Source organism: Eretmochelys imbricata, chromosome 20 (assembly GCF_965152235.1).
Source record: "Eretmochelys imbricata isolate rEreImb1 chromosome 20, rEreImb1.hap1, whole genome shotgun sequence".
Lineage (NCBI taxonomy): Eukaryota > Metazoa > Chordata > Testudines > Cheloniidae > Eretmochelys > Eretmochelys imbricata.
Genome location: NC_135591.1, coordinates 20,748,934 through 20,775,413, shown reverse-complemented (window position 1 = coordinate 20,775,413; position 26,480 = coordinate 20,748,934). Strand labels below are relative to the sequence as shown.

At 63.9% G+C, this 26,480-nt stretch overlaps 3 protein-coding genes across 5 annotated transcripts in view; 1 reads left to right on the top strand and 2 right to left on the bottom strand.

Annotated features, from left to right (window-relative positions):
- The first annotated feature begins 1,675 nt into the window (after window positions 1-1,675).
- P2RY11 (purinergic receptor P2Y11) lies at window positions 1,676-9,942 on the top strand. Its single transcript, XM_077838937.1, is given in 16 exon segments — window positions 1,676-1,693; window positions 2,362-2,388; window positions 2,390-2,458; window positions 2,460-2,534; window positions 2,838-2,939; window positions 3,457-3,507; window positions 3,881-4,051; window positions 4,215-4,291; window positions 5,016-5,123; window positions 5,575-5,698; window positions 5,926-6,004; window positions 6,141-6,270; window positions 6,467-6,633; window positions 7,141-7,567; window positions 7,816-8,025; window positions 8,773-9,942. Coding segments are annotated over 16 exon segments (2,811 nt in total). The 3' UTR covers window positions 9,749-9,942.
- Window positions 9,943-10,247: 305 nt separating this feature from the next.
- EIF3G (eukaryotic translation initiation factor 3 subunit G) lies at window positions 10,248-16,651 on the bottom strand. The gene is made up of 11 exons (XM_077838757.1): window positions 16,518-16,651; window positions 16,100-16,146; window positions 14,960-15,121; window positions 14,789-14,877; window positions 14,273-14,332; window positions 13,689-13,793; window positions 13,223-13,412; window positions 11,165-11,272; window positions 10,753-10,889; window positions 10,525-10,631; window positions 10,248-10,345 (listed from the first exon to the last, which is right to left on the bottom strand). The coding sequence occupies exons 1-11, from the start codon at window positions 16,535-16,537 to the stop codon at window positions 10,330-10,332; spliced, it is 1,041 nt and encodes a 346-aa protein (XP_077694883.1). The 5' UTR covers window positions 16,538-16,651; the 3' UTR covers window positions 10,248-10,329.
- A 3,683-nt stretch (window positions 16,652-20,334) lies between these two features.
- DNMT1 (DNA methyltransferase 1) overlaps window positions 20,335-26,480 on the bottom strand; it is a 32,085-nt gene continuing 25,939 nt past the window's right edge. For all 3 annotated transcript variants that reach the window (XM_077838534.1, XM_077838533.1, XM_077838535.1), the window contains 10 exons: window positions 26,046-26,174; window positions 25,004-25,286; window positions 24,135-24,276; window positions 23,661-23,827; window positions 23,268-23,445; window positions 22,713-22,908; window positions 22,125-22,288; window positions 21,676-21,792; window positions 21,178-21,268; window positions 20,335-20,720 (listed from right to left, as the gene is read on the bottom strand). In XM_077838534.1, coding sequence (XP_077694660.1) covers window positions 20,683-20,720; window positions 21,178-21,268; window positions 21,676-21,792; window positions 22,125-22,288; window positions 22,713-22,908; window positions 23,268-23,445; window positions 23,661-23,827; window positions 24,135-24,276; window positions 25,004-25,286; window positions 26,046-26,174 — 1,505 coding nt within the window. In that variant the 3' untranslated portion in view covers window positions 20,335-20,682. The remainder of the gene's footprint in view (window positions 20,721-21,177; window positions 21,269-21,675; window positions 21,793-22,124; window positions 22,289-22,712; window positions 22,909-23,267; window positions 23,446-23,660; window positions 23,828-24,134; window positions 24,277-25,003; window positions 25,287-26,045; window positions 26,175-26,480) is intronic.

The window sequence follows — 26,480 nt, the reverse complement described above, 5'->3', positions numbered from 1 at the left end:
GTGCAGTGTATGTGGGGGACAGGGGGTGTATGGGACACGGGGATTAGGTGTAGGGGTGCAGTGTATGTGGGGGACACAGGGGTGTATGGGGCACGGGGGTTAGGTGTAGGGGGTGCAGTGTATGTGGGGGGGACAGGGGGTGTATGGGACACGGGGGTTAGGTGTGGGGGGTGCAGTGTATGTGGGGGACAGGGGGTGTATGGGGCACGGGGGTTAGGTGTGGGGGGTGCAGTGTATGTGGGAGGACAGGGGGTGTATGGGGCACGGGGGTTAGGTGTAGGGGGTGCAGTGTATGTGGGGGACAGGGGGTGTATGGGGCACGGGGGTTAGGTGTAGGGGGTGCAGTGTATGTGGGGGACAGGGGGTGTATGGGACACGGGGCTTAGGTGTAGGGGTGCAGTGTATGTGGGGGACACAAGGGGTGTATGGGGCACGGGGGTTAGGTGTAGGGGGTGCAGTGTATGTGGGGGGCAGGGGGTGTATGGGACACGGGGGTTAGGTGTAGGGGTGCAGTGTATGTGGGGGACACAGGGGGTGTATGGGGCACGGGGGTTAGGTGTAGGGGGTGCAGTGTATGTGGGGGACAGGGGGTGTATGGGACACGGGGGTTAGGTGTAGGGGTGCAGTGTATGTGGGGGACACAGGGGGTGTATGGGGCACGGGGGTTAGGTGTAGGGGGTGCAGTGTATGTGGGGGGGACAGGGGGTGTATGGGACACGGGGGTTAGGTGTGGGGGGTGCAGTGTATGTGGGGGACAGGGGGTGTATGGGGCACGGGGGTTAGGTGTGGGGGGTGCAGTGTATGTGGGGGGACAGGGGGTGTATGGGGCACGGGGGGTTAGGTGTAGGGGGTGCAGTGTATGTGGGGGGGACAGGGGGTGTATGGGACACGGGGGTTAGGTGTGGGGGGTGCAGTGTATGTGGGGGACAGGGGGTGTATGGGGCACGGGGGTTAGGTGTAGGGGTGCAGTGTATGTGGGGGGACAGGGGGTGTATGGGGCACGGGGGTTAGGTGTGGGGGGTGCAGTGTATGTGGGGGGACAGGGGGTGTATGGGGCATGGGGGTTAGGTGTGGGGGGTGCAGTGTATGTGGGGGACAGGGGGTGTATGGGGCATGGGGGTTAGGTGTGGGGGGGTGCAGTGTATGTGGGGGGACGGGGGGGTGTATGGGACACGGGGGTTAGGTGTAGGGGGTGCAGTGTATGTGGGGGACAGGGGGTGTATGGGGCACGGGGGTTAGTTGTAGGGGGTGCAGTGTATGTGGGGGACAGGGGGTGTATGGGACACGGGGGTTAGGTGTAGGGGGTGCAGTGTATGTGGGGGACAGGGGGTGTAAGGGGCACGGGGGTTAGATGTGGGGGGTGCAGTGTATGTGGGGGGCACAGGGGGGTATGGGGCACGGGGGTTAGGTGTGGGGGGTGCAGTGTATGTGGGGGGCACAGGGGTGTATGGGGCACGGGGGTTAGGTGTGGGGGGTGCAGTGTATGTGGGGGGCACAGGGGATACATGGGGGGTGGGGCACAGGGCGGTCAGCCCCGCCCCCCTTGAGCTACCGGAAGCGCCCGGACCCTTTAGAGGGCGGCACCGGCCGGAAGTGCCCGGCGCGCAGAGGTTGCCGCACGGGCTGGACCGGAAGTGTCGTGTCCACGTGGGGACGGGGACGCGGCGGCGGAGGCATGGGGCGCGAGGGCAAGGTGCGGGGGGCCGCGGGGGGCGGGGAGCACCAGGGGCTTGGATGGGGGGAAGGGACGTGGGGAGGGGAGCGTGGGGGGGCTGGATGTGGGGGGCAGGGGAGGGGAGCGTGAGGGGGCTGGATGTGGGGGGCAGGGGAGGGGAGCGTGGGGGGGCTGGACGTGGGGGGAGGGGAGCGTGGGGGGGCTGGACGTGGGGAGGGGAGCGTGGGGGGGCTGGACGTGGGTGGCAGGGTTGGGGGAGGGGAGCGTGGGGCGGGCTGGACGTGAGGGCCAGGGCAGGGGAGCGTGGGGGGGCTGGACGTGGGGGGGGAGGAGCGTGGGGCGGGCGGGCGGGACGTGGGAGGGAGGGGAGCGAGGGGGGAAGGTGGGGGGGAGCTGGACGGGGGGGGAGGGGAGCGTGGGGGGGGCTGGACGTGGGGAGGGGAGCGTGGGGGGCTGGACGTGGGTGGCAGGGTGGGGGGAGGGGAGCGTGGGGCGGGCTGGACGTGAGGGGCAGGGGAGGGGAGCGTGGGGGGGCGGGACGTGGGGGGGAGGGGAGCGTGGGGCGGGCGGGACGTGGGGGGAGGGGAGCGTGGGGCGGGCGGGACGTGGGAGGGAGGGGAGCGAGGGGGGAAGGTGGGGGGGCTGGACGTGGGGGGCCCTGCTGACCCCCTGCCCCTCCCCCGCAGACCAAGAACCAGAAGCGGGCGCGGGCGGGCCGCCCAGCAGCGGGCTCAGGACCAGTTCGCCTCCGTCCCTCACTCCTTCGTCTTCCACCGCGGGGCGCGTGGGCCGGAGCCTGCAGCAGCTCATCCTGGACGTGCGGCGGGTGATGGAGCCGTTCACAGCCAGCACCCTAAAGGTGAGTCCCCCGCCCCGGGGTCCCGGCCGCCCCCCGCCCCGGGGTCCCGTGAAGCCTGCCGGTCCACGGAGGCTGGGCTTTGAATTCAAGGCTGTGCGGGCAGGACGCTTGGGTTCTGTCCCGGCTCCAGGAGGGCCGCGGGGTCTAGTGTGTTAGAGAGGAGGTGGGGTGGGAGCCAGGACCCCGGGGTTCTCTCCTGGCTCTGGGAGGGGAGCAGAGTCTCTGGGAACACCCCTTTTTAGCCCCCCAAGTGCAGGCCGCAAGCCCCGAGGTGAGCGTAGTGCGACACTTGCTGTCTTCCAGGTGCGGAAGAAGAACTCCCTGAAGGATTTTGTGGCGGTGGCGGGGCCTCTGGGCGTGACACACTTCCTGGTCTTCACCAAATCCCCCACCAATGTCAACTTCGTAAGTGGTGCAATGGGGGCCGGAGGGAAAGCCCTCAGTCCCCCAGCTCCGTGCCTGGTCAGGCTGGAACACCTCTCTGGGTTCAGTAAGGGGCAGGCCTCTCCCCATGGCTAGGAAGGGTCTTACTGGGGCCTTTGCTGATTGCTTGAGCCTCTTTGTGCCTGCCACCACCTTCCCCTACAGCCCGGTCCAGAGCACAGAGCCGGCACTGTCCGGCACTGCACCAAGCTGGGGTGCAGGGAGGCTTGTGCCTGGCTGGGTGCCCCTCTTTCTAGTTCCAGTGACGTTCCTTCTCCTGGGGTCTCCTATGGCGGATGCAGCTGATGAAGCAAATCTTACTGAGCATGCTCTGTGATTTCAGTTCCAAAGTAAACGCACTGATGCATCCGTCCCGCTGGGCAGAGCGAGAGGAGCAGACACGGCAGCCTGCTCAGCACCGGGCCTGGCACTGCCCTGGTGGGCAGGTGCTGACCGTGCCCAGCCCTGACTCTTGTGTCTCTCTGTCTCTCTCCCGCAGAAACTTGTCCGTCTCCCCGGAGGCCCAACACTGACCTTCAAAGTCACGCAGGTGGGTGCTGGGCACGTTGGGCCGGGGGTCCGGAGCTGCCCCCGCCCGTTAGTTTGGGATTAGCGCGGGCCAGTTACTCCTGCCTCCTTAAATCCCAGGCCAGCTCAACTTGTGTGGGTTGTGGGTGTCCAAGTCTGTCCCTGGCCAGAGCTGGGCGTGTGTCCCCTCTGGGGGCGGGGGGGGGGGATATGTTACCCGCACAGCGATCACGCTGCTGCCCTGGCTTCCCCGTGCGCTGTTGAGCACAAGCCGGGGATGCCAAGGGTCGCTGGCACCTGGAGAGGTGAGGCCCCCTCCCTGGTCCAGCTAGTCAGCACAGAGCCCCCCTTGCCTCTCGCCAGCGCCCCAACCTCCCGCTCCCTCCGCCCTCCAGTACTCGCTCATCAAGGACGTGGTGTCGTCACTCAAGCGCCACCGCACGCACGAGCAGCAGTTCACACACCACCCGCTCCTGGTGCTCAACAGCTTCGGGCTGCAGCAGATGCACGTCAAGCTGATGGCCACCATGTTCCAGAACATGTTCCCCTCCATCAACGTGCACAAGGTGGGTGCGTGGGGGGAGGAGGCACCTGGGGAGCAGGATTGAGGCCCCCCAGCCCGTGCTGCAGGAAGCATGGGGTTCCCTGGGGGCTGGCAGGGGTAGGGGGAAGCCCCGCTGTGGCTAGTGCTCATCTCTGGTGCTCACCGCCGTGCGGCTCTGCCCCCAGGTCAACCTCAACACCATCAAGCGGTGCCTGCTGATCAGCTACGACGTGGACACCCAGCTCCTGGACTTCCGGCACTAGTAAGGGTCTGCGCTGGGGACCGTCAGGGGCCAAGCACCACGGCTTCTCCGGGCTCCCTGGTTCCATGGCTGGGCACCAAGGGAGATCAACTGGGCTGTGTGAGAGGGGAAGGGAGGCTCTGTCTCGGCAGGTGACCCCTACGCCTCTGGATGCTGGCAATGAGGGTATAGTCTGCTGATGGTTCGGTGATTTCATCCTACAGTAAACGCTCTGAGGCATCCAGCGAGCGGGAACCGGCAGGGATGGCTGACAGACAGTGGTACCTCCTCCTTCCCGGGGGTCACCTGCATCCCCAGCAGCTCAGAGCATGGTGCTGAGCGCCTGGCGTAGAACTCGGCCCCGTCCCAGCAGCGGGGGAGAGCAGGGTGTGTGGGGGTGGGCTGTGCTTCTTGCTCTGCTGGCTCCAACCCCTCATCTCTACGGCCTGACCGGAGCCGTGCAGCGTGTGGCGAAGTGCCAGCCCGGGAGCAGCTGCGGAGCGCTGGGTTCGAATCCCACTGCAGTTCCTCTGGCGCTGTCTCCCTCAGTCAGTTCCCTGCCATTGCCAGGCTACCCCGGCTGGCAGACCAGCGAAGCTGCTCAGTCCCGTCTGCCCTTGAGCTCCGTGATTCCTTCCTGAGCCCCTTCTGGTGCACGAGCTGGGTCCCTCTCGGCCCCTCCTGCTCCCAGAGACCCCCTGCCTGCTGAACTGGTGCATGACCCCTCCCGTCTCCTCTCCCCCAGCAGCCTGAAGGTGGTGCCTGTAGGGGCGAGCAAAGGCCTCAAGAAGCTGCTGCAGGAGAAGTTCCCCAACATGAGCCGGCTGGAGGACATCAGTGAGCTGCTGGCCAAGTGAGCGCTGGGCCCTGCGCGCCGGGGGCCGGGCTGGGATCTGAGACACTGCAGCTGCGTGCAGTGCTTGGCGGCTCGGAGTCGGCCCTGCCCACTGCTCCCACTGGCAGCTCACCCCACGTCGCCCTTCTTGAGCTTGGGACCAGGAGCTGAGTGCCCGGGGCTTGGGGACTTGCCCACCGGGCCGGAACTAGGGGAGGGGCCTCTGAGGCTGCACTTCTGCAATGGAGCAGAGATTGGCTTAGAGCCGGGGTGGGCAGTTGGGAGCCAGGACTCCTGGGTTCTGTTCCAGCTCTGGGCGGGGAGTGGGAGTCTAGTGGTGAGAGTAGGGGATGCTGGGAGCCAGGACTCCTGGGTTCTCTCCCCGGCTCTGGGAGGGGAGCGGTGTCTAGTGGGTCAGTGCAGGGCTCTGCCACGTTGTGTCCTGTGACCGGCTGGGTTTTCTCTGCAGGGACATTAACCTGTCGGAGAGTGAGGCCGAGCAGGACGGGACCCACAATATCCTGGAGCTGCCCCAGGCCTACGCGGGCCGAGGGAACATGAAGGCCCAGCAGAGTGCCGTGCGTCTCACTGAGGTATGTGCTGCAGCCAGGGGCAGGGGGTGGAGCCGGCTGGCAGGGCGTGATGAACACAGAGACCTTGATAGAACCGTGATCTTCAAAGTAAACGTTCTGATCCGGCCATGGGGCTGCGTGGGAGGCTGGGAGGGCTCCACACCCCCTGCCTGCTCTGCCCCCAGCTGTAACCGGGCAGGGGCCTGGGGCCGGCCCTGGTCTGATGGGTTCTGTCACCTTCCTCGCAGATTGGTCCCCGAATGACCCTGCAGCTCATCAAGGTGGAGGAAGGGTTGAGCCAGGGCAACGTGCTTTACCACAGCTTCAGTAAGTGCCCTGCCCGACCCGGCCCCCCTCCGGGTCCGCAGGCTCCAGGCCCCACGTGACTCCCGTTCCTGCCCTTGAGTGGCGAGTTCGAATCCCTGGGGTCCATCCCCACTGAGCTCCTCCCCCTCCCCCCCAGTTCTCAAGACGGAGGAGCAGCTCCAGGCGGCCCTGGCCCGGAGGGAGGAGCGGCTGCGGCTGAAGGCAGAGCGGCGCCGCCGGCAGGAGGCCGATGTGCAGCGCAAGGAGGCGCAGCGGGAGGCCCACAGGTGAGCGGGAGGCCCCCCATCGCTGGGGGATGGGGGTGGGCTTGAGGGAGACGGGCCAGGAACCCCAGCATGGGTCTGGGCCGGCTGCAGCCCCGGAGCCTGCACGGCCCCTGAGCCCAGCTCTGTTCCCCACGGTGCGGTGCATGCTGGGAGTTGTAGTCCCCTCGGGGCCCGACGCTGGTGCTTTGGGGTGCAGGAAGCAGAGCCTGGCAGGGATCAAGAGGAAGCAGCAGCAGCAGCAGGGGGAGGATGGCGACAGCGGTGCTGAGGATCCTGGGATGCCGGAGGACCAGGACCTGGCTGACCAATCAGATGACGACGCGGAATATTACCGGCAGGAGGTGGGCTCGGAGCCCGACCAAGGTGAGTCGTGACCCCAGATGATCTGTGCTCAGAGCTGGGCTGCTGGCACCGGCCCCGGGACGGGGGAGCCAGGGCCCCCGAGTCTCCATGCCGGGAGCAGCTGATGATGTGAATCTTCCTGAGCGTGTGCTGTGATTTCAGTTCAAAGTAAACGCACTGATGCACCCGGCCCCCAGCAGAGCCCCAGCCCTGCCGCATGGACTGCGCCTAGCCCCCCGGCCTTGCAGTGCCTGGCCCCTGGCAGCAGTGGCCTTGCATTGGGTCTAGCTTAGGCTGGTATTGAAGCCTAAGCTAGTATTGAAGCCTAGTTTTGGGGTCCCATCTTCAGCCAGCTCTGACCTCTGGAGCACGGATCCCTTGGTGGGTGGTTCTGGTAACCCAGCCTGGGGCCATCTCACAGCCCCGGCGCCCTATCTCCCCTGCCCTATGGCTGTTCCCATTCCCCACCCAAGGGGCCTTGCTGGTCCTGGATTGTGACTCTCCTCTCTGGTTCTCCCCTGGCTCTAGATCTGTTCCCCAAAAGTGCTAAGAGGAAACATGGGCCCCAGCGCTCCCCCCAGCCCAGCAAGAGACTCCGAACCAGCCAGGCTGGGGGGCAGCCTGCTAGCCCCCAGCCAAGCAGAGCCAGCCGCAAGGCGAAGCACAGGAGACTCCCTGGCCAGCAGCAGAGGGGTGAGCGCAGCCCCAGGGAGCCGGGGATCTCACAGAGGCCTGGCCAGCAGAAGGACCCACGGAGCCCCAAGGCCCACAGGCGGCAGGAAGGAGCACGGAGTCTGAAGCCAAAAGGACCCACGCAGCAGGGAACCAAGCGGGGCCTTAGGGTCCCTGGCTCCAAGTTCAAAGGGCCAGGGAAGCCGGGACTGCAGAGGAAGCAGGCAGCCCGGGGGAAGGGGGTGCTCCAGAGGCCCAGGGCCCCCAAAAAGGGGTGGCACTAGCTCCTCCAGGACTCTCAACCTTGTGCATAGACTGGGGGAAGGGGTGGGTGGGTGCTGGATTTCCTGGGCTCTTGGCCCTGTGCTGGCTGGCTGGGCAATACACCACTGCATTCCTCTCGTCTGTCTGTGCTGGTCCTGTGTTTGGGGGGGCCCCCTGCTCTGAGCCAAGATGCGGGTGCCCTCCCCTCCCAGCCTGATCTCTTATGGACCCCACTCAGGCACAAGCCTAGTGCTGCCAACCTCGGAGCTTCTCTGGGGGCAGGATGGGATCTGTGGGCGGTTACCCCACCCTCCCTGCCCCTCCCCAAAAGGGTGGTGCAAGGCCCTCCCGCCACCCTCCTGCTGTGGGGGAAGGGGAGGAGCAGCTTCTGCGGCCAGCTGTGAGCAGGAAGGAACTTGCCACTGCTTCCTGCCCCCAGCTGGGCAGCAGCACCGAGCTGGGCCAGGGCAGTGCCAGGTGAGGTGCGGGCAGGGGGAGGCAACTAGCCACGGTTGCAATTCATAGCACAGCGTGTGGGGTCAGGGGCGGGAGGGGGAATGGTTCTGTCCCTAAACCCTCATCCCCGGGCAGAGCTGAGCCCTCTGTTGCAGCATGAGCGACCAGCTGTGGGGGAAGCAAAGCAGGATGCTGGGGTGGGCGTGGAGACACTTCACAGGGGCTGGCCGTGTAGCAGCCGGGGGCACTGGCCCCTGGGCTGGTGGCCCAGAGTTGCCTTCTTGGGGGTGGGGGGAGCAATTCTGGCTCTGTGGCAGGCAGCAGGCCCAGGGAAGCACATGCTGGGAAGGGGTTCTCAACCATGACAGCGTCTCTCCCCCAGGGGCATGGGCAGAGAAAACCAGGGGGGGCAGTTGGCTCCTGCTCCCAGTAGCCCTGCAGCAGCCTGGGGGTAGGGAACACGATCCGGGGGGCCGGCTACGGCAGCTGCGCTGGGTGCACCATGTGGCCAGTCCCACCACCTTTGTTCAAGCTGTACTGGCTGCCAGGGGGCAGGAGGTCCAGGGCCCCCCAGCAGCAGCAAGCAGGGGAACAGATGTGGCAGGTGCAGCCTGGTCTCACCCCCCAGCTGTGAAATTCCCCCCTCTCCCAGCCTAGGCTGGGACCCTAGGGCCACTTCACACCACACTGCACCAGCATCCGGCCTGAAGGGGGGAGGGGAGGCAGGCAGGGAGCCTCAAACTCAGCCTCCCGCTTCCTCTGCCCCAGGATGGCAGCACCAGGCCACCACGGGCCGGGGCCCTGCAATGCTTCCCTCAGTACGTTCCAGCAGCAGATGTGGCCTGCGCTGGTGGTCGAGTTCTTCCTGGCCTTCGCCGGCAACGCCTTCGCCATCTACCGCTTTGTGGCCCACGAGCGCACCTGGCAGCCGGGCATCGTGTACTCCTTCAACCTGGCCGTCAGCGACCTGCTCTACGCCCTCTCCCTGCCCTTCCTGGCCGCCTACTACTACCCGCCCAAGCACTGGTCCTACGGCCTGGCCCTCTGCAAGCTCGAGCGCTTCCTCTTCAGCTGCAACCTGTACGGCAGCATCTTCTTCCTCACCTGCATCAGCCTCAACCGCTACCTGGGCGTGGTGCACCCCTTCCTGGTGCGCGGCCGGCTGGAGCCCCGCCACGCCAAGCTCCTGAGCGGCGCCGGCTGGCTGCTGGTGGCCGGCCTCTCCGCCCCCACCCTCTACTTCTCGGAGCTGCAGCCCCAGGGGAACTGCACCGAGTGCCTGGGCAGCGCCACGGACGAGCAGCTGCCCCGCTACCTGCCCTACAGCCTCTTCCTGGCGGCCTTCGGCTGCGGGCTGCCCTTCCTGCTCACGCTCTTCTCCTACGGGGCCATCTTCCGCACCGTCTGCCGCAACCCCCACCTGACGCCGCTGGAGAAGCGCCAGGTGGGGTGGCTGGTGAGCGTGGGGGTGGCTCTCTACGCTGTCTCCTACCTGCCCTACCACACCCTGCGCAACCTCAACCTGGGCCTGCGGCAGCGGCAGGCCGAGGGGCAGGACAAGCAGCACGTGCTGCTCATCCACTCCGCCTACCAGCTCAGCAAGCTCCTGGTCACCCTCAACATCTGCACCCACCCGCTGCTCTACGCCGCCCTGGCCGACAGCATGCGGGCCTGGTGCAGGGCCCCCCGCGGGCAGGACAGGGCCCAGCCCACAGAGAACATGGCGCTAAAGGCCTGTGGCTGACCCCGGGGATGGAACCAGCCCCCCACCGTTGTGCTGCAGGCCCACGGGACGAGCTTTGCCCCCCCGGGGCCAGCCGACCATGCAGAGCAGCGGGGTAACAGCAGCTGCTCCAGCCTGGCAGACGCACCCTGCCCCCACGAGGGGGGGCTGGGCTCCTTTGAGATCAGCCATTAAAGCAGAGTCTGAGCCCCCTGCTCCGTGTCCTGTCACTCTCTTATAGGTCCTGGGGCCGGCTGCAGCCGCAACCCCCCTGCAAGGGCTGGGAAGCAGGCCCAGAGCTGCCTGGTTCCTGTGTATGTCACCACGCCCCCCCCCGCTGCTCTGCTCCCATCACATGGCCACAGGGTGCTGGAGGCTGAGTCAGGACAAGGGCCCGGCCCAGCCCCCACTCCCGCCAGCTGCATCGCATAAAGCCGTGCAGCTCAGCGCAGCCCCTGCAACCCCAAGCTTCCTGCCAGCCCCTCCCAGGCGGGGGAGGAAGTGAGACCGCCACACGCCCGGCGGGGATGAACCTTTATTAACGACCAAGTCTCTCAACAGCAGCAGCCATTCCTGGAGCAGCAGCTGGCAGGGCGCCGGCCTCAGTTGGTGGAGGGTCTGTGTGGGGAAGAGCGGGGTTAGAATGGGAATGAAGCCAGGGGTCAGTTCTAACCTCCCCCTCCCCACGCCCTCCAACCTCCCTCCGCCCCGCCCCAGATGGGGCAGCAGCCAGAGAGGATCCCGAGGGGGGTAGCGACAAGGGGACCCCCGGCATCCGCCCCAGGCCTGGCACTCACTTGGCCCACTCCACGTTGAGGATGAGGTGGTCGTAGCCAAAGCCGGAGACACCAGCAATGGCACGGGCAGCATCCTCGCGCCGGTGGAAGCTGATGAAGGCAAAGCCCTGGGGGAGGAAGCAGGTGGTGAGATCAGGGTGGGGGCTCACTCCAGTCCCTGGGACCCCCAGAAATAAGGGACTGTGGGACAGTGCCTGGCACGGCCTGGTTCTCCCCCCTCGCCCTCACCTTGGACTGCCCCGTGGTCTTGTCCTTGGCCAGGTAGATCCTGGAGATGGAGCCGAAGGGGCGGAACAGCTCCTGCAGGTCGGTCTCCCGCGTGTCCTCTGACAGGTTGGTGACCCGGATGGTGGCATTGTCATCGGCTGGGGAGAGGGGGGCAGGTCAGGTCAGCCAGCAGGGTGGTGCTCCCAGAGCCCTGGGGACCACAGGCTGGGCAAGCGGGGAACTGTCCGGCACGAGTCACACGCACCGTGCAGGAGGTGCCGTCGGCCCCACTGCACATGGGGAAACTGAGGCACAGAGCTGGGGGTGGGACCTTGAGTCCAGGCTGCCCTCCAAGCTAGCAGTGAGAAGCGAAAAGGCCGCTGGTCTGCAGCTCAGCCCTGCCCCATGGTGGGTGCCAGGCCCCAGCACTTACCCCTGCGGTTAGGCTGCATGGATTCCCCGCGGCGGCTGGCTCCATCCCGCAGACTGGGCGGGACGTACTTCCCAGTCTTGCTCTGCTGGGCCTGGACCGGCTCCGGTTCTGGGAAAGCCGGAAACATGGGGCTTTGAGCAGTGCCCAGACCCCACCCATCCCCCACCTCCGGAGACCTGCCTGCCCCTCAGACCCCACTGGGGAGCCCCCACTGCACCCCCTCCCCAGGGACCTGCCTGCCCCTCAGACCCCACTGGGGAGCCCCCACTGCACCCCCTCCCCAGGGACCTGCCCGCCCCTCAGTCACCACTGGGGAGCCCCCACTGCACCCTCTCCCCAGGGACCTGCCCGCCCCTCAGCCACCACTGGGGAGCCCCCACTGCACCCCCTCCCTGGGGACCTGCCTGCCCCTCAGCCACCACTGGGTGGCCCTGCTGTACACACCCTGTGACCCTAAGACCGACCAGATGTCCCGTTTTTATAGGGACAGTCTCGTTCTTTTGGACTTACATAGGCACCTATTACCCCCCACCCCCTGTCCCGTTTTTTCAAAGTTGCTATCTGGTCACCCTACTAAGAGCCCTTGAAGCCAGTTGGCAGAGGAGCACCCAAACGGCATTTGTAACCTCTACAATCACCAGCGACCCGCCGGCTGGTCGGGCTGCATAGGATGAGTTGTGTGCACTGAAAAGACGTTCTTAAAATCTCCTGTGGAGGCAGCAGATCAACCCGCCTGCCCGAGGCCAAGGGATGGGCACTGCCCTGTCTGCAGGGACCAGGCTAACAAGCGGAAGAGAAAGCTCCATAGCTTGCTGACAAGCAAAGGACAACAGAAGGATCTGTGCCTCGAAGGCAACCGAAGTAACCAAGCCAGCGGAGAGGGCAAAGGAACCCAAGGCTTGGGGCTTGCCCCCAAAGGATAAGCAGCTGGCAGAGGGGCTTTGCCTGGGTTCACTTTTCAGAGGTTTTCGGGATGACGGAAGGGGACAAGGGGGGCCCCGCAGCATCCATCCAAGGGGACAAAGGGGTCAGCACCCTCTGGCTCTGCAACACCTGGATCCTTGGCTGCAGTGAATGCTTCCGGGCAGGCAAGGTTTGGAGTGGCAGAATAGGACGTCTGCTGGAGAGGCAGGCGGGCTGGGGCAGCAGGGAGCCTCTGCACTCTAGCTGCGGGGTAACACAGGGCGTCTGGGTCTGGGCTCCCCAAGGAGAGCGGCATGCTGCCGTCGCAGGATTTACACACCTGGGGCTGGGGCTCACGCTTCAAGCACTGGCTTTGAAGTGACTCAGAGCAGAGCTGGCCTCAGCTTGGGGGTTTCTGGTGATTTTGGGTGAGGCAGTAAAACGAAAAAAGTATAAAAACGAGCAGCGGCGAAACTGCCCCAAAGCTGGAGCTGGCCAGGCGGGGGCTGCACAGAGGCGGGGGCTGCAGGAGCTGAAAGGAGAGCAGAGCCGGGGAGGCAGGAAACAGCTGCCCACCAGCGAACTATGGACTGCAAGCAGCAGCAGCCCCAGAGAAGGAAAGGCAGCCAAGCTGAACGAGGGGGCACGGCTCCCAGGTATTCCCTATCCCCATGGCACGCCCCAGTGGACCAAACTGGAACCGGGCGGGGGGGTTAGAAGAATCCATCAGCCCTTCTGATACTGAGAATCCAGCACAAGGGAGTCCCCACGCTGGGTGACCCATTTGGTGTACTTAGCGAGAGGGCGCAGACAGGCTTTGAAATACACGCATGAGCCGAGATCTCCAACAGACTCCAAACCCCCCAAAGCCCCAGCTGAGTCAGAGCGTGCGTAGGGCGGGCGATTTAACCAAGAGACAGTCAAAGGGGCAGAGTCACGCCCCCGCTGCGCCCCCCTCCACCGGCTCTCCCCACCCATCCCCCTCCTCCAGGGACCTGCCTACCCCTCAGCCTCCATTGGGGAGACCCTGCTGCTCCCCCTGCCCATCCCCTTGATTAATCCAGAGTGCCCCCACTGTACTCCCGGGCTCCCACCTGCCCTGTTCAACCCCCGTGCAGGGACTCTGCCCTCCCCGGGGCATGGGTCCACCCGCACCTCCTGGAAGCTTCTCCTTCTCGCCCGTGGACAGGCCCAGCTGCTCAGCCAGCTCCTTCTGCATGGGGCCCAGCGTGTCCTTGTAGGGGCAGCGCGTCGTCCAGTGGTCACCCTTGCAGATCCGGCACGACACGATCTTCTGCCCCTTCAGCTTGTTCATGGGGTCCTCCTCCTCCTGGCAGTTCAGGTCCTGCAGCAGACGGGGCAGGGCCATCAGCCCCAGGAAGCCCTCCCCACCTGGGACTCCCACATCCTCCTGCCCATTCCCCACCCCACTACCCCAAAGCCGGCGAGCCAAGGCTCCCCCCCCGTCTCAGAGTAGCCCAGGGCAGACAGACCTGTCGGATGCTGTCAGAGCCCTGTGCCCCTCACCCCCGCTGGGTCCCCTCGAGATCCCATTAGCCACCCAGAGACCTACTTCACCCCCCAGACCCCTGGCCAGCCCAGCCCCCACCCCCGCACTCACCTCCTTGCTGGTGATGAAGGTCATGAAGACATCATCGCTCACTGTGGTTGTGGCCACATTGGGGCCCGGAGCATCAAACTCAGAGTTGCCGAATTTCTTCCAGTTCTGGGCGAGAGCCAATGGTCACAGTGGGTGTTGAGGAGCTGATGGGGCCATGCTCTCCCCCCCCGCACACACACACACTTCCCTGGGCCTTGCCCCCTCTCGCAGGACCTGACACCAAGTGCCCAGCAGGCATGGGAGCCCCAGCAAGGCCAGCCCCTAGTAGCCCCAGGAAAGCCCCACTGTCTCTGACCCCCTGCCCCGGCTCAGCAGCCCCCACTGCCCAGCAGAGGGTTAAGCCAGGGTAAGGGCAAAAGGCTTCCAGGAGCACAGTGGGGATGGAAGGAGGGACACAGAACTGGAGGGACAAGGGAGACCTGGCAGCAAGATGAGGGATGAGGCAGAGCCCTGGGGTGAGCTGGCAGGGCTGGGAAGGATTTCCCAGCTCCCTGCATAGACATCTGCTAAGCTACCCCCCAGGCGAACAGCCTATGCGGATTAACGCCTTGTGGCCCTGCTATCCCAGTGCGGAGCCCACTCACCTTCCGCCGCGCCACAGCCTTGGAGGCCTTCCTGGTCTCAATTCGGAAGGTGCGGATGATCTGCAGAGGAACAACAGTACCAGTCGCTGAGTGCCATGGGGGCAGGCGGGGTCATGGCGTGCCAAGGGGAGTGGTGCTGAAGCTGGGCCCGCAACCAGATGCTCCAGTTGGAGACATGCTTGGCTGCTTCGCTCCGGCTCCAGCCGCGCCTGCATTCCAATGGGGTGGAACACCACACGTGGGTGCTCTGCAATTGGGGTATTCCTTGGGGGCTAGGCCTTGCAATTAGGAGAAAGCGGAGGGGAAGGGAAAAGCAGACAAAGCCACCCAGTCAGGGGAGCTCCACTGCTTAAGATATACGGCCCTGCCCCGGGGAAGGGGCTGTGGGGAGCGATCCTGCCCCCAGGACGGGAACAGGCTGGCTTGGACCAAGTGGATTTTCCAGCGGGAGCTGGGGAGGATTCCAGCCTGAAGCCCGGTGCACTGTGGGGCCCGCTCCCCAGTCCCACCACTTACCTTCACCTTGCGCCCATCCTCCTCCTCCCGGTACTCTGTGATGGTTTTGATGTTCCCGTTGATGAGCTCTTTTGGGGATGGGAGGGGACCTGCAGAGGGAAGTGGGGAGGCTGGTGAGACAGCTGCGTGACTGGGTGTTCCCAGCATAGGGTCCCACGTCCCGACTCTTACCTGCTTTCAGCAGCTCAACATCTGCACTCAGGTCCCCGCTCAGGAGGGTGTCCTTCAGCCCCCCGCTCAAGGGGGTGTCCTTCAGCCCGCCGCTCAAGGGGGTGTCCTTCAGCCCGCCGCTCAAGGGGAGGTCCTTCAGCAGCTCGCTGGTGATGCATTTGTCTGAGGAGGGGAAGCGGCTGTTATGCCACTGCACGGTCTCAGAGCTGAGCTAACAATAGGGGTGGAGGGCTGGGAATGAAGTCCCCCCCCACCCTGGGGGCTGGGGATCGGAGAGGCTGCACTGCCATCCTGGTACAGGGCACACTCAAGTCCTGCAACAGAGCCCCTGGGGGACTGCATGGGCATGAATCTCACATCCCAACAGGGTGTGGGGGGCCAATGGGGAATCATCAGGTCCCCATGAGGGGGGACCAAGGAGCAGAGCTGCCCTGGGGGGTGGGGGAAAGCCCCCTGAGCAGGCGCTGACCTTGCACTCATCCCTACAGCATCTCAGCGTAACCAGCAACGTGTCTAATCCCCGCCCCCCCCAGGTTAAACCAATGTTCCTCTCTAATTTTTTTACATCCACGTGCGAAATGAATTGTGTTACGTGCACCAATATGGAGGTGATGTGTGGCAGGGGTGGGGCCCATGGGTTCAGAGTGTGGGGGGACCTCAGGGCTGGGGTAGAGGCTTGGGTGGGGTGATGGCTCTGGCTAGGGGAGAAGGGTCAGGTGGGGGCACGGTTGAGGGGTTCGGGGTGTGGCGGGGGCTCAGAGCCAGAGGGTTTGGGTGGGGGTGGGCTCTGGGCGGGGGAGGGAAGAGAGTTTTGGGGTGCAGGCTGCCCCAGGGCTTTGGCAGGGAGACTGGACCCCCTCCCCAGCTCTCTCCCCGCAGCAGCCTGGGGCCGAGGCGCCTCTCCGGGGCCACGCAACTTAAAGGAAACTTAGGGTTAAACAGGCCAACAAGTGAAGTGTTAATGGGGGTGGACGGGGGGCCCAGCCTCCCCCAGTGATTTACCGGCTCCACCCCAGCACTAGAGCCGGGGCGGGGGGCAGAACAATGTGATGGGGGCGTGGGGGGGCACCAAGGCCTGGGCCGGGGTCTCCGAGCTGGGGGCGGGGCTTGTGCTGGGGGCGGGGCTTCGGGGCTTCTCACCGTCGTCTCCCTCCTCCTCCACCTGGTCGGCCCAGCTGGGCTTCGAGCTGCGGAGACAGAGAGAGTCAGAGGCCGCCAGCCCCCTCCTCACCCCGCCCCCCAGGCCCCCCCCGGAGCCCCCCCGACCCCCTCCTCACCCTGCCCCCCGGGGGCCCCCCCGGACCCCCTCCTCACCCCGGCCCCCGGGGCCCCCCCCCGACCCCCTCCTCACCCTGCCCCCCGGGGCCCCCCCCGACCCCCTCCTCACCCCGCCCCCCAGGCCCCCCCGGAGCCCCCCCGGCCCCCGGGCCCCCCCCGACCCCCTCCTCACCCCGCCCCCCAGGCCCCCCCGGAGCCCCCCTCCTCACCCTACCCCCCAAGTCCCCCCCCGGGGCCCCTCGACCCCCTCCTCACCCCGCCCCCCGGGCCCCCCCCTCACTCGTAGTCCCCCGTCGGCATCGCGGCGCCTCGCGCAGTAGGACCCGACTTGGTTCGCTCGCGCAGACCGGAAGCGGAAGGGCGCGTGGGGCAGCAAGTCCCAGGCTAGAGCGTCGCCGGAAACCGGGCCCAGAGAGCCGCCCTGGCGACCGGAAGGGGAATCGCCGCGGTGCATGCTGGGAGCGGGGTGGCCGCGACGCACGGCGTGAGCCGCGGCGCCTGCTGGGACATGGAGTCCCGCGGGCCGTTAGCCCGGCACCGGGGCGCACTGCATGCTGGGAGCCGCACCTAGCTCCCAAGGGGGGGAAGGGAGCCGCACTGCATGCTGGGAGCCGCACATGGCGAGGGGGGAGGGGAGAGGGAGCCGCACTGCATGCTGGGAGCCGCACCTGGCCGGGGGAGGGGAGAGGGAGCCGCACTGCATGCTGGGAGCCGCACCTGGCCGGGGGAGGGGAGAGGGAGCCGCACTGCATGCTGGGAGCCGCACCTGGACGGGGGGAGGAGAGAGGGAGCCGCACTGCATGCTGGGAGCCGCACCTGGCCGGGGGGAGGGGAGAGGGAGCCGCACTGCATGCTGGGAGCCGCACCTGGCCGCGGGGGAGGGGAGAGGGAGCCGCACTGCATGCTGGGAGCCGCACCTGGCCGGGGGGAGGGGAGAGGGAGCCGCACTGCATGCTGGGAGCCGCACCTGGCCGCGGGGGAGGGGAGAGGGAGCCGCACTGCATGCTGGGAGCCGCACCTGGCCGGGGGGAGGAGAGAGGGAGCCGCACTGCATGCTGGGAGCCGCACCTGGCCGCGGGGGAGGGGAGAGGGAGCCGCACTGCATGCTGGGAGCCGCACCTGGCCGGGGGGAGGGGAGAGGGAGCCACACTGCATGCTGGGAGCCGCACCTGAGGGGGAGGGAGCTGCACTGCATGCTGGGAGCCGCACCTGGCCGGGGGAGGGGAGAGGGAGCCGCACTGCATGCTGGGAGCCGCACCTGGCCGGGGGGAGGGGAGGGAGCACAGGTGGGGCGCCCCCTGCAGAGCTGGGCCTGTGCTGCCATGCGGCTGGTCTGGGCACTTCCAGCCCTCAGCCCCCCGCCCCGCAGCCCCCCAGCCAAAATGGGGAGACGCCCCGGGAAGGGCTCCTGGCTGGATCCCACTTGGGGTGCCAGCTTCGGCTGGACGCATTCCTGGAGGTTTCATCCCCACAGTCGCTAATTCGTGGAGAGTCCAGGACAGTCCCGGGGGGTTGGCACCCCTGGATCCAGCCTCGACCGTGCGGCGCATAGCCAGGGCAGTAGGGACGCGGGCTGGGGGTGCTAGAGCCGAGCCCTGACGCGCGGCCCAGGCTGCTCTAGGGCCGTCATCACTCCAGCACACAGGCCCCGCAGCCCCAGGAGTTCTCCCAGCAGGGGCAGAAACGGGACACGAGAACCGCTGGGAACCCAGGGGCAGGGAAAATGCGTCTGAAAGAAAGTGAGCAGCTGAAAAACAACTTTGCTGAGACCCCTCGGGAGCTGCCTAGCTGCAGCCTGGTGCTGCACCTGCAACCCCTCCCCAGGGGTACTAGTCTAGTGCAGGGACAGCTCTGCCCCAGGCTGAGAATAGGCCTTAGGGGAGCTTTCCGTCACTGAGGCAGTTGATAACCTGTCCTACCACACACAACGTTACACAGGCAGCGCGAGCAGGAGCGCTAGCTTTTGTCAATTCACTGCAGGAAGCTGGATGAGTCTCTCCGACTCTCATTAAGCGTTTAGAGCCCAGCCACCCACTGACCTCCACCCACCCGCTCCTTCCCCCTGGGAAGCGGGAAGCAAATGGAGGTGTGACCAGCCTCTCTTGGACCAGGATACTTTCTCTCTTTACAACACGAATGTAACTATTTTTCTCTTTCCTTTGAAGGGTAGATGGCAGCAGAACATGCGTAAGTCGTCATGCTGCCGTGCGGAGCGTCTGCTGCTTTCTGGGACTCGCTGAAGCGGCGTGGAAAAGAGCAGAACCTTTCCTTCTGCACCGATGGGGAGTTTGAAAGGGAACTGAAGAGTGAGGCACCCACTTCCCACTGATTTTCACTGGGATGAGTCCTTCACACCCAGCAGAGCCCCTCTGAGAATCCCAGCCTGCGTGGCCTATACTGCCCACACCACACCCACAAGCTACCTAACACACAGCAGAGTCTGCCCTTCGCTCCTGACCCCTTTTGGATCAAGACTTGCATAGAAGGCACCATGAGAGTTCTGGATTAATCGCTTGCAAGGCCCAAACGGATCACTGTGATCATCTAAGGAGCCTGAACCACCCTGTGCAGGGCATTTTCTCCAGCAGAGCTTTTAGAAAACCAGGCGGTCCTGATTTTAAAAAAGCGGTCGGTGATGGAGAGTCCACCCCAAACCTTGGGAAGTTGGTCCGGGGTTAATTACTCATTGTGAAAAATGTACATCTTATTTCCAGTCTGGATTTGTCTGGATGTCAAACTCTGAAGCTCTCTGGGACAGCTGAGTGCTGATCTGCAATGTCCCTTGGAAATAAAAGGACACTACATTTCCCCCTGTAGCTAACCAGGCTCTGTAACCCTAGCATCCCACTGGGCAGGTTTATTGAAGAGACTAAGACAGACAAGAGCGTTGTTTGAACAAACACTCGAGGGATGTTTCTAAATGAGGAAGATCCAGGGAGCCCTGCTCCCATGTTCTGAAGCAGGTTAGTGTCCAGTTTCCTTTCGGCAGCTATTAAGAAATGCACCACAATCCTACAGATCGTGTAATGTAGCTAGGATACAAGGATTCAATCATCCCAGGACATGGGGGGGTCAGCGGGGGTAAAGTGGTAAAGTGGATCGGGTGTAAAGGGAAGTTTTTCTGACTGTGCCGCTCTGACAGCCGCCTTTGTGGCCAACACAGCGGAGGAGCCGGAGAGCAAGAAGCAGGAGCTGCTATAGTGTGCACAAGAGTCCGGCCGGAACAGACGCAGGCCAGCACAGGCGTGGGGACGTGCACCCCACACTCACCGGTGTGTCTCAGCACATTGTGCACGTGAGACGTGGTTTAAGGATGCACAACGCCACGGCAACAGCCAGCTTCAGTTAGCCAAACCCCGTCATTCCTCCCTTTGTGGACACAGCACAGCCTCCGGGTGGCAAACAACAGGTGAATGCTACGTGTGTGTGACCAACCCCCAAGAGGAGCTAGTCAGACATCAGTCCTGAGAGTCTGCCAGACCCGTAGCAAACGGTGCTGGACTTTGCTCCTGTTAAACCACATATCCCCTTGACCCTGGGGCTCTTCTCTGTGTCCATGTGGGAGGCCTAGCGAGCGCCCAGCCAAGGGCCGACTATCTCCCACCCTCACCTGCGTAGACAGCCCCACGAGCAAGCAGTCCCGCTGGAGTCCACTGGAAAGCTTTAGAGACACGAACTGGAGATTTACAGCGCCTGGTCTCCTTACAGGCACATCTCGCTGCTCAGAGGCTTCCCTCCCCAGCATTCTATGGGATGTCCTACATGGTCAGGCCCCTTCTCCCAGGAGCAGCCCCCACGCGCCACACAGACACCGTGGGGACCTCATCCCCAGGAACGCCACCTGTCGGGAACCTCAGCGCTGCGTGGGGCAGAGGCGGGGCATTACTCACGGACGGTCGCACGCAGGCGTGTCTGGAGGAGAGGTGGCGGCGTGGAAGTCGTGAAGGAGGGGCTCCTCAGCCACGCACACTCCAGCCAAGCAGCAGCTTCTAGTCACTACCTAGGCTCTCCTGGTTCTTAACACGCACAGAGCCAAGGCTGCCCCTCGCTGCACAGCCTCCGATGCCAGGAAGGGGAAGCAGGAGAGACACCCAGGGTATAATTTATAGGAGAGATTTATTTGAAGAAATATTACAACATATAAAAACTACATAAAGTATTAATTTCCACTTGTATAAAGTGGTTGATTATTTTCAATACAATGCATAATAAAAACATCATCCTTAAAATCCAGAATGCACGGTGGGGGCACTGCACAGCCGATCACTAAAATGATTATTAGTTGATAATTTGACCATCACATACAGCTTCCAAGGTCAGCCAAGGAGATGAAGACTGGTCATGAGTGCAGCTGAACGGAGACAGACCTCATCATGTCATCAAACAAAACAAACAAAAATCAGTGCATGTTTGGGAGTCCAGGGGCCAGGTGGGAGATTTACACGCTAGTCCATAATTTCCATCTTTTCTGGTTTGCTGTTATCTGTGAAGGAACAAGAGACACCATTGGCCTAGCAGCCCCTCCTGTTACATTCAGCCAGTCACGCTAAGGGATGTTCATCCCCTGCCTTCCAAAAGTTGCCACCAACGTGACCTCCCCACCTAGAGCTGCTCTGATGGACACGAGGGGCAAACGCCAGCACCAGCTGGAGAGTAAGACTTGATCCCAGGAATGAAATGGTCCCAAAAAGGGCCTGTTATTAAAAGGCAATTCCAGCTTGGTACGGCGTCAAAGCCCAGCGTGCCTTGAACACAAAGGGGGCAGTAGTTACTGAGAGCAGTCAGCTGTAAGTTACAGAACTGAAGCTCCCCTCGATAACCGAGATGCGCCAGGCAAAGTGGCTCATGCCCTGGCTGGTTTGGGCCCGCAGGAGGGCAGCTGCACTGGAGCGTATAGTAGTGAGCACACACCAGCTAGGAGTCCACGTGCCCCGAGATACCTGTGGCCTCCTCTTTCACTTTCGCCAACACACACGACTTGATCTCCAGCCCGATGGATTTCGCCAGAGGCGGAGGCACGGCGTTACCGACCTGAGAAGAGAGGCAGGGGAGCCATGAGCTCTGTGCAGTTCCGGGCCACGTTACATCGGGAAAGAGCAGCACGGCTTTCACGGCCTCCGCTGCAATCACCCGCCCAATGACCCCATTCTGAGCCAGCCTCTCCTTCCTTATCTGGGCATCCTGCTTGCAAACAGGAACCCAGAGTAGCTGCCGATTCCCTGGCGAAAGGTCCTTACCTCAGCCTTGCGTTAAAGGCCGGGGCTCTGACCCTCCATCAGACTGCACTTTGTGCCGTAATTCACACTGGCCCCATGGGAGCACGTCTACAAGCCGATGTGAACAGAGGAGTGGGGATGGAGGACTGGCCCTGCTGCACCATACCCACCAGGTGCAGGGGAAACCGGGCTCGCCCAGCACCTTGCTCCGCAGTCACCCACCTGTCTGTGTTTGTCCAGGACGTTGCCGAAGAGCCTGTAGGTGTCCGGGAAGCCCTGGGATCGCGCGCACTCCCGCACGCTCACCACCCGGTGCTGCTCCGGATGAAGCACTCGGCCCTGGGAAAGGGAACGGGGACACTGAGGCAGCTGTGAGTTCCCAGCCCGCGAAGGCCAAAGGTCGGTTGGACGGCAGCGAGAAGGGGTGCTGCGGTAGGTGCTGCACACGCCCCCAAGGGCCATTGAGTTTAGACTCAGCGCAAGAGTGGATCTGGCTCACAGGTGATTTAACCCACAGCGACCAGCTGTGCAGACATCTCCCTGCCCCCTCTCTGCACCCGAACAACGGAGCCCCCACGTTCATGCCCCTCCCAAAATGCAGCGGCAGCCACGGCTGAGCCCCAGCCCACCCACAGGGCTTACCAGCTGCTGTCAGGGACACGCTCACGCACCTGTTTGCCCATGGGCTCTGGGTTGGTGACGGTGGTGCTGAAGAAGCCATCCCACTCTAGCCTGCCGTACAGCCCGGCCCAGTGGTTGTGCCGGTTGCCGGTGTGGGGCAGGCACCAGGGGATGAGGGTGTTGAACTGTCGGTCTGCAGGGTCGCACGGTTTACCTGCGGGAGGGAACAGAGCACAGGGATTTCCTCTGAGCTACGGGCCAAGGAGCAGACTCGAGGGGAGGATGGCTAGGAAGCTGGGCGGATAGCCTGGTTCCCTTACGTCCCATCCCAGTACCCAATGCAATGGGCCCTATGAATTTAAGCAGCACAGAATTGATACATTTTCCATCCCCAGTGTTTATCCTGTGGAACTCATTGCCACAAGATGGAAACTGAGAACAAGGACAAGACATGGGTCTGAGAAGAGCAGCTGCAGTCTGTGCTCCTTAGAATGAGGAGGGCTCTCAGACTTCGAGGGAGGAACTAATTAGCAGCCCCCCTCTCCCGCCAGCCAGTTCCAGTGCCCTCCCCTCTGCAGCACCCACAGGGTGACAGACCCTGCAGCAGCCCCCAGCTCCCTGCGGGCACCCCCCTGTACCTTCCGCGCAGGAGCACACCCCCCGCAACGCTCCGGTGCTGCTGCGCCCGTTCTTCTTCTCGTGGTGAGTGTACCGCAGCTTCCGGGTGGCGGGGCCGTCCGACAGCCGCACCTCGATGTTGGGCAGGTCGCGCCAGTCCGAGCCCGGGGCCAGGGGAATGTGTCTCATCCGAGCAGCTACCAGCGCGCTCATATCCTGCAAGGTCAAGCCCGGCATCCAGCATTACCCTTCCACCGCAGCTCACCCGATGCCGCCCCACGGCCGGGTCTCAGCACGCAGGGCACTGCTGCTGCTGGGTACTCAGGGGCAGGTAGAGGCAGGTTAGCCTGGGGTAAAAGCTGGGGGCCAGGACACGAGGCCCTGGGTTCCATGCTCTCCTCTGTCACGGCATCTCTCTGGGTCTCAGGTCCCCCGTCGGTAAGAAGGGGTAATAACTCCACCCGTGGCTGCGGGCAGGGCTGGTCCCTCGCGCTGTCTGTGAGGGCCCGGCCCAACAGGGGCTTGATCCCTGTTGGGGCGTCTGGGTGACACTGCACCACCGCGAAAGCCCTCACCTTGCAGATGTGATCCCTGAGGATGGGCTGATACTGCGAGCCCCTGATCTGCCTCTGGAACCAGGACTGGGGCTCCCCGTTGTAAGAGATCTCGAGGGCCGAGGCGCCGTTCCTGATCTCCGGCAGGTCGGACATGGTGTCCCGGACCGTGATGGTTCGGAAGGGCCCCGAGTACGTTCTAGGAGGAATAAAGGAAGCTGTCACCTAGCCAGTCACAGCTCGCCCCTCGCGGCACTGCCCCCGCCCCTTCTCACTGACCAACCCACTTCACACAGGGGAACACCTGGCATGTCTCAGAGCAGCTTGTTCCTCTCCCGGGCGTTTAGAGCTGTCGCTCCGGGGGCCCCATCCACACTCCAGGCCTGGGTGCGGCACTGCCAAGGACGCACTCACCTGGTTATATTGCTGACAAACTTCTTGTCGTCCACCACGACGCTCAGCTGGCAGGCCCGGGGCGCGAACACGTGCAGGGGCTCAGGGAACATGGGCAGCTTCTCTCCAGGAGCCGCAGCGAGGACGATGGCCCTTCGGCGTGTCTGGGCCACGCCGTACTGGCCCGCCTGGACCGAGGGAGAGTGTCCTGAGCAAACGTGAACGTGGGCTTGCGTCCCCTGCAGCCCAGACACGACCATGGCATCCTGAGCCTGAACGCACCAGCTGCCAGGAGAGCGGCAGGGTGGGAACAGCCGCTGGGGAGCAGAGCCAAAGGGCTCAGTGGGGCAGTGTTCCAGCCGTGGAGTCCCTGCTGCAATTCTGGCCCAGAGGGGAATGAGTTTGGCGGGGGGAGGGGGGGTTAGCTCGGCAAAGTCTCTGGCCATCGGAGTGGGGCACCCCCCCCCCAGATCCCGGCCGGCACCTGGCTCCTACCTGCAGCACCCCGAAGGTGCACTGGTAGCCCATTCGCACAAGGCACCGCAGGGTGAGCTTCAGCACCATGGAGCGCTTGAAGGAGACAAAGTTCCTCACGTTCTCCAGGAGGAAAAACCTGGGCCTGTAGTAGTCACAGTAACTGCACGGGGCGGGGGACAAGCGAGATTAGAGACGGGGCTCCTGCCGGGCTAGCAGACAGACCCCTGGAGCCAGTGCCACAAACTAACCCTCCCCCACTGGAGGTTTGGCACAATTCTGGTGACTCTCTCATGCCAAAACGCCCAGAGCTTTCAAGCCCCTCTCAGAGGGAGGGCACAGGGCCATGCGAGTCTCCCGAGGTTCGGGGGGGGTGGGGGAAAGAGAGAGTCGAGTCCACAGGGAGACGAAGCGACCAGCCTGGGTCTGCTGAATCCCAGTCCAGTGCCCTACCCCTACTCCTCCCGCCCTACCCCACTGATGGTTACATGGCCGTTGAGAGTCCTCAGCAGCCCCTTCTACCCTCACTCCCTCCTGGTGGACAGTTCAGTCATTAGAGCAGAGGGCTAGGGTTCCTGGGCTCTTTGAGCTTGGGGCAAGAACCAGCCCCACACTGTTGTGCCTTAGTTTCCCATGAATGTCTAGCCCTTACCCTAAGGTCAGAGCCCGCCAAGCACAGGTCACACGTGGCCCCGGGAAGCCTCCTTGGGAGGAGAGGTGGGGCCCAGAGCCCTGGCAGCACCTGCAGACCCAGTTTGCATTTCCCTGGCGGGGCACGCCTGGCCAGAGCCCACCTGCTCCGATAAACATACGCAGGGGGCTTCTCAGGTGCGCCAGCAGCACCCAGGCATCAGGGGACGGGCAGCCAGCGGGAAGGCCTGGCCCCTCACCTGAGAAAGGAGACCACCAGGGAGTTCTTGAACTTGGAGTAGGTGCGGGAGTTGAAGCGGTTCATGCCACTGAAGCCCTGGCAGGGCGGGCCACCACACAGCATCTCCACGTCCCCCTTCTGCGGGAGCTTCTGGCCCAGCGAGTTGGTCTTCTCGCCAGACATGACCAGCTTCAGCAGCACGTTGCAGTCCTCAGTGAACACCGTGGTGCCGGGGTTATTGAGGCGGAAGGCCTGGGCGGCTGGCTCCCACATCTCGATGGCCCACAGCGTCTCCGAGATCCCTGGGGACGGAGGGGGAGCAGAGGGCGTTAGACCCGGCAGGCGCCTCTCACCAGTTCCACCCAACTCAGCTCTGTCATTTTCAGGGAGCGTGTGTGTGGCTGCGAGAGGTGGTGTGGTCTAGTGAGAGGAGCATTGGACAGGGACTCAGGACACCTGAGTTCTATTCCCGCCTCTGCCACTGACCTTGGGCAAGTCCCTTTCCCTCCCTTGTGCCTCAGTTTCCCTCCAGCCCCCGGGTCTATCTAGGCTGTGAGCTCTTTGGCCAGGGACTGATTCATACGAGCATCTGTGCAGCGCCCAGCAGGAGAGCGTGGGGGTTGTGTCCGGAGGCAGGAAATCAGCCATGGCACTCCAGGGCCTGCTCACAGGAGGGCAGCCTAGACTGGTGGGTTGTGACCCCCAGGTGGTCGTGGTCAGTGAGTGCTACAATCTACTATAAAGTAAAGCAAATCTTGCCCATCCCGTTCCCTCCCCCTGCTTCGAGGTCCCGTATTCTCCGCCACCCTCGGAAAATGCACATACATGCCATCGGTTACTTGCCACTATAAACTTAAGGAGGTGAGACACATTTTGCTTTCAAATAAGGGGCTGCCCACCTGCAAAAGCCAAGGAACAGGGGGCCCCTCTGGGACTCACCCGTGCCGGGACCTCCAGGCACCACAGTACTACAAATAATTCACACCAAAGAGACGCAAGAACGAAGGGTCCCCCAGTGCCCTGGCTCTACCCCTGGAGCTGCCCCCACCCCCTCTCCTTGCCTGCTTGGTGGAATCCCTCAGACAGGCCCCCGCAGCCCGAGAACACATCGAGGGTGCGCAGTTTGGGCAGCTTCACCTCGGCAGCCTCCTGTTTGCTTTGCTCCAAGGCAGACACCGACTTCCCTTTGCCTGTGTGGAGAAAGGAGAGACCGTTTGTGCCGGCACCCGGCAGCCTCTCCAGCCGCAGTCAGGAGGGGGCAAGAACTCCGGGTCAGTCACTCTCTAGCAGGCACGCGTGGATCTTAAGACGAGCAGAAAGGGTTAAGGGGCTTCTCTCTAAAGGGCGGGCTGGCACCCAAGCCGCAACAGGGGAGAGAAGAAACACGAAACCAGCACAACAGCTTGGGCAGATGCCAGGCTGAGCTCCTTGGGGCAGACAGCGCCTCGACTCAGAGTCTGCGCAGTGCCCAGCCCCGGGGGGCCTGGGCCATGACG

Excerpts from the sequence above, each read along its gene's own strand:
- EIF3G (XM_077838757.1), bottom strand. The coding sequence starts at position 16,537 with ATGCCGACGGGGGACTACGA. Across the intron at positions 13,413-13,688 it reads CCTTCATCACCAGCAAGGAG|GACCTGAACTGCCAGGAGGA; the intron begins GTGAGTGCGGGG and ends CGTCTGCTGCAG. Across the intron at positions 11,273-13,222 it reads GAAGGAGAAGCTTCCAGGAG|AACCGGAGCCGGTCCAGGCC; the intron begins GTGCGGGTGGAC and ends CGGCTTTCCCAG.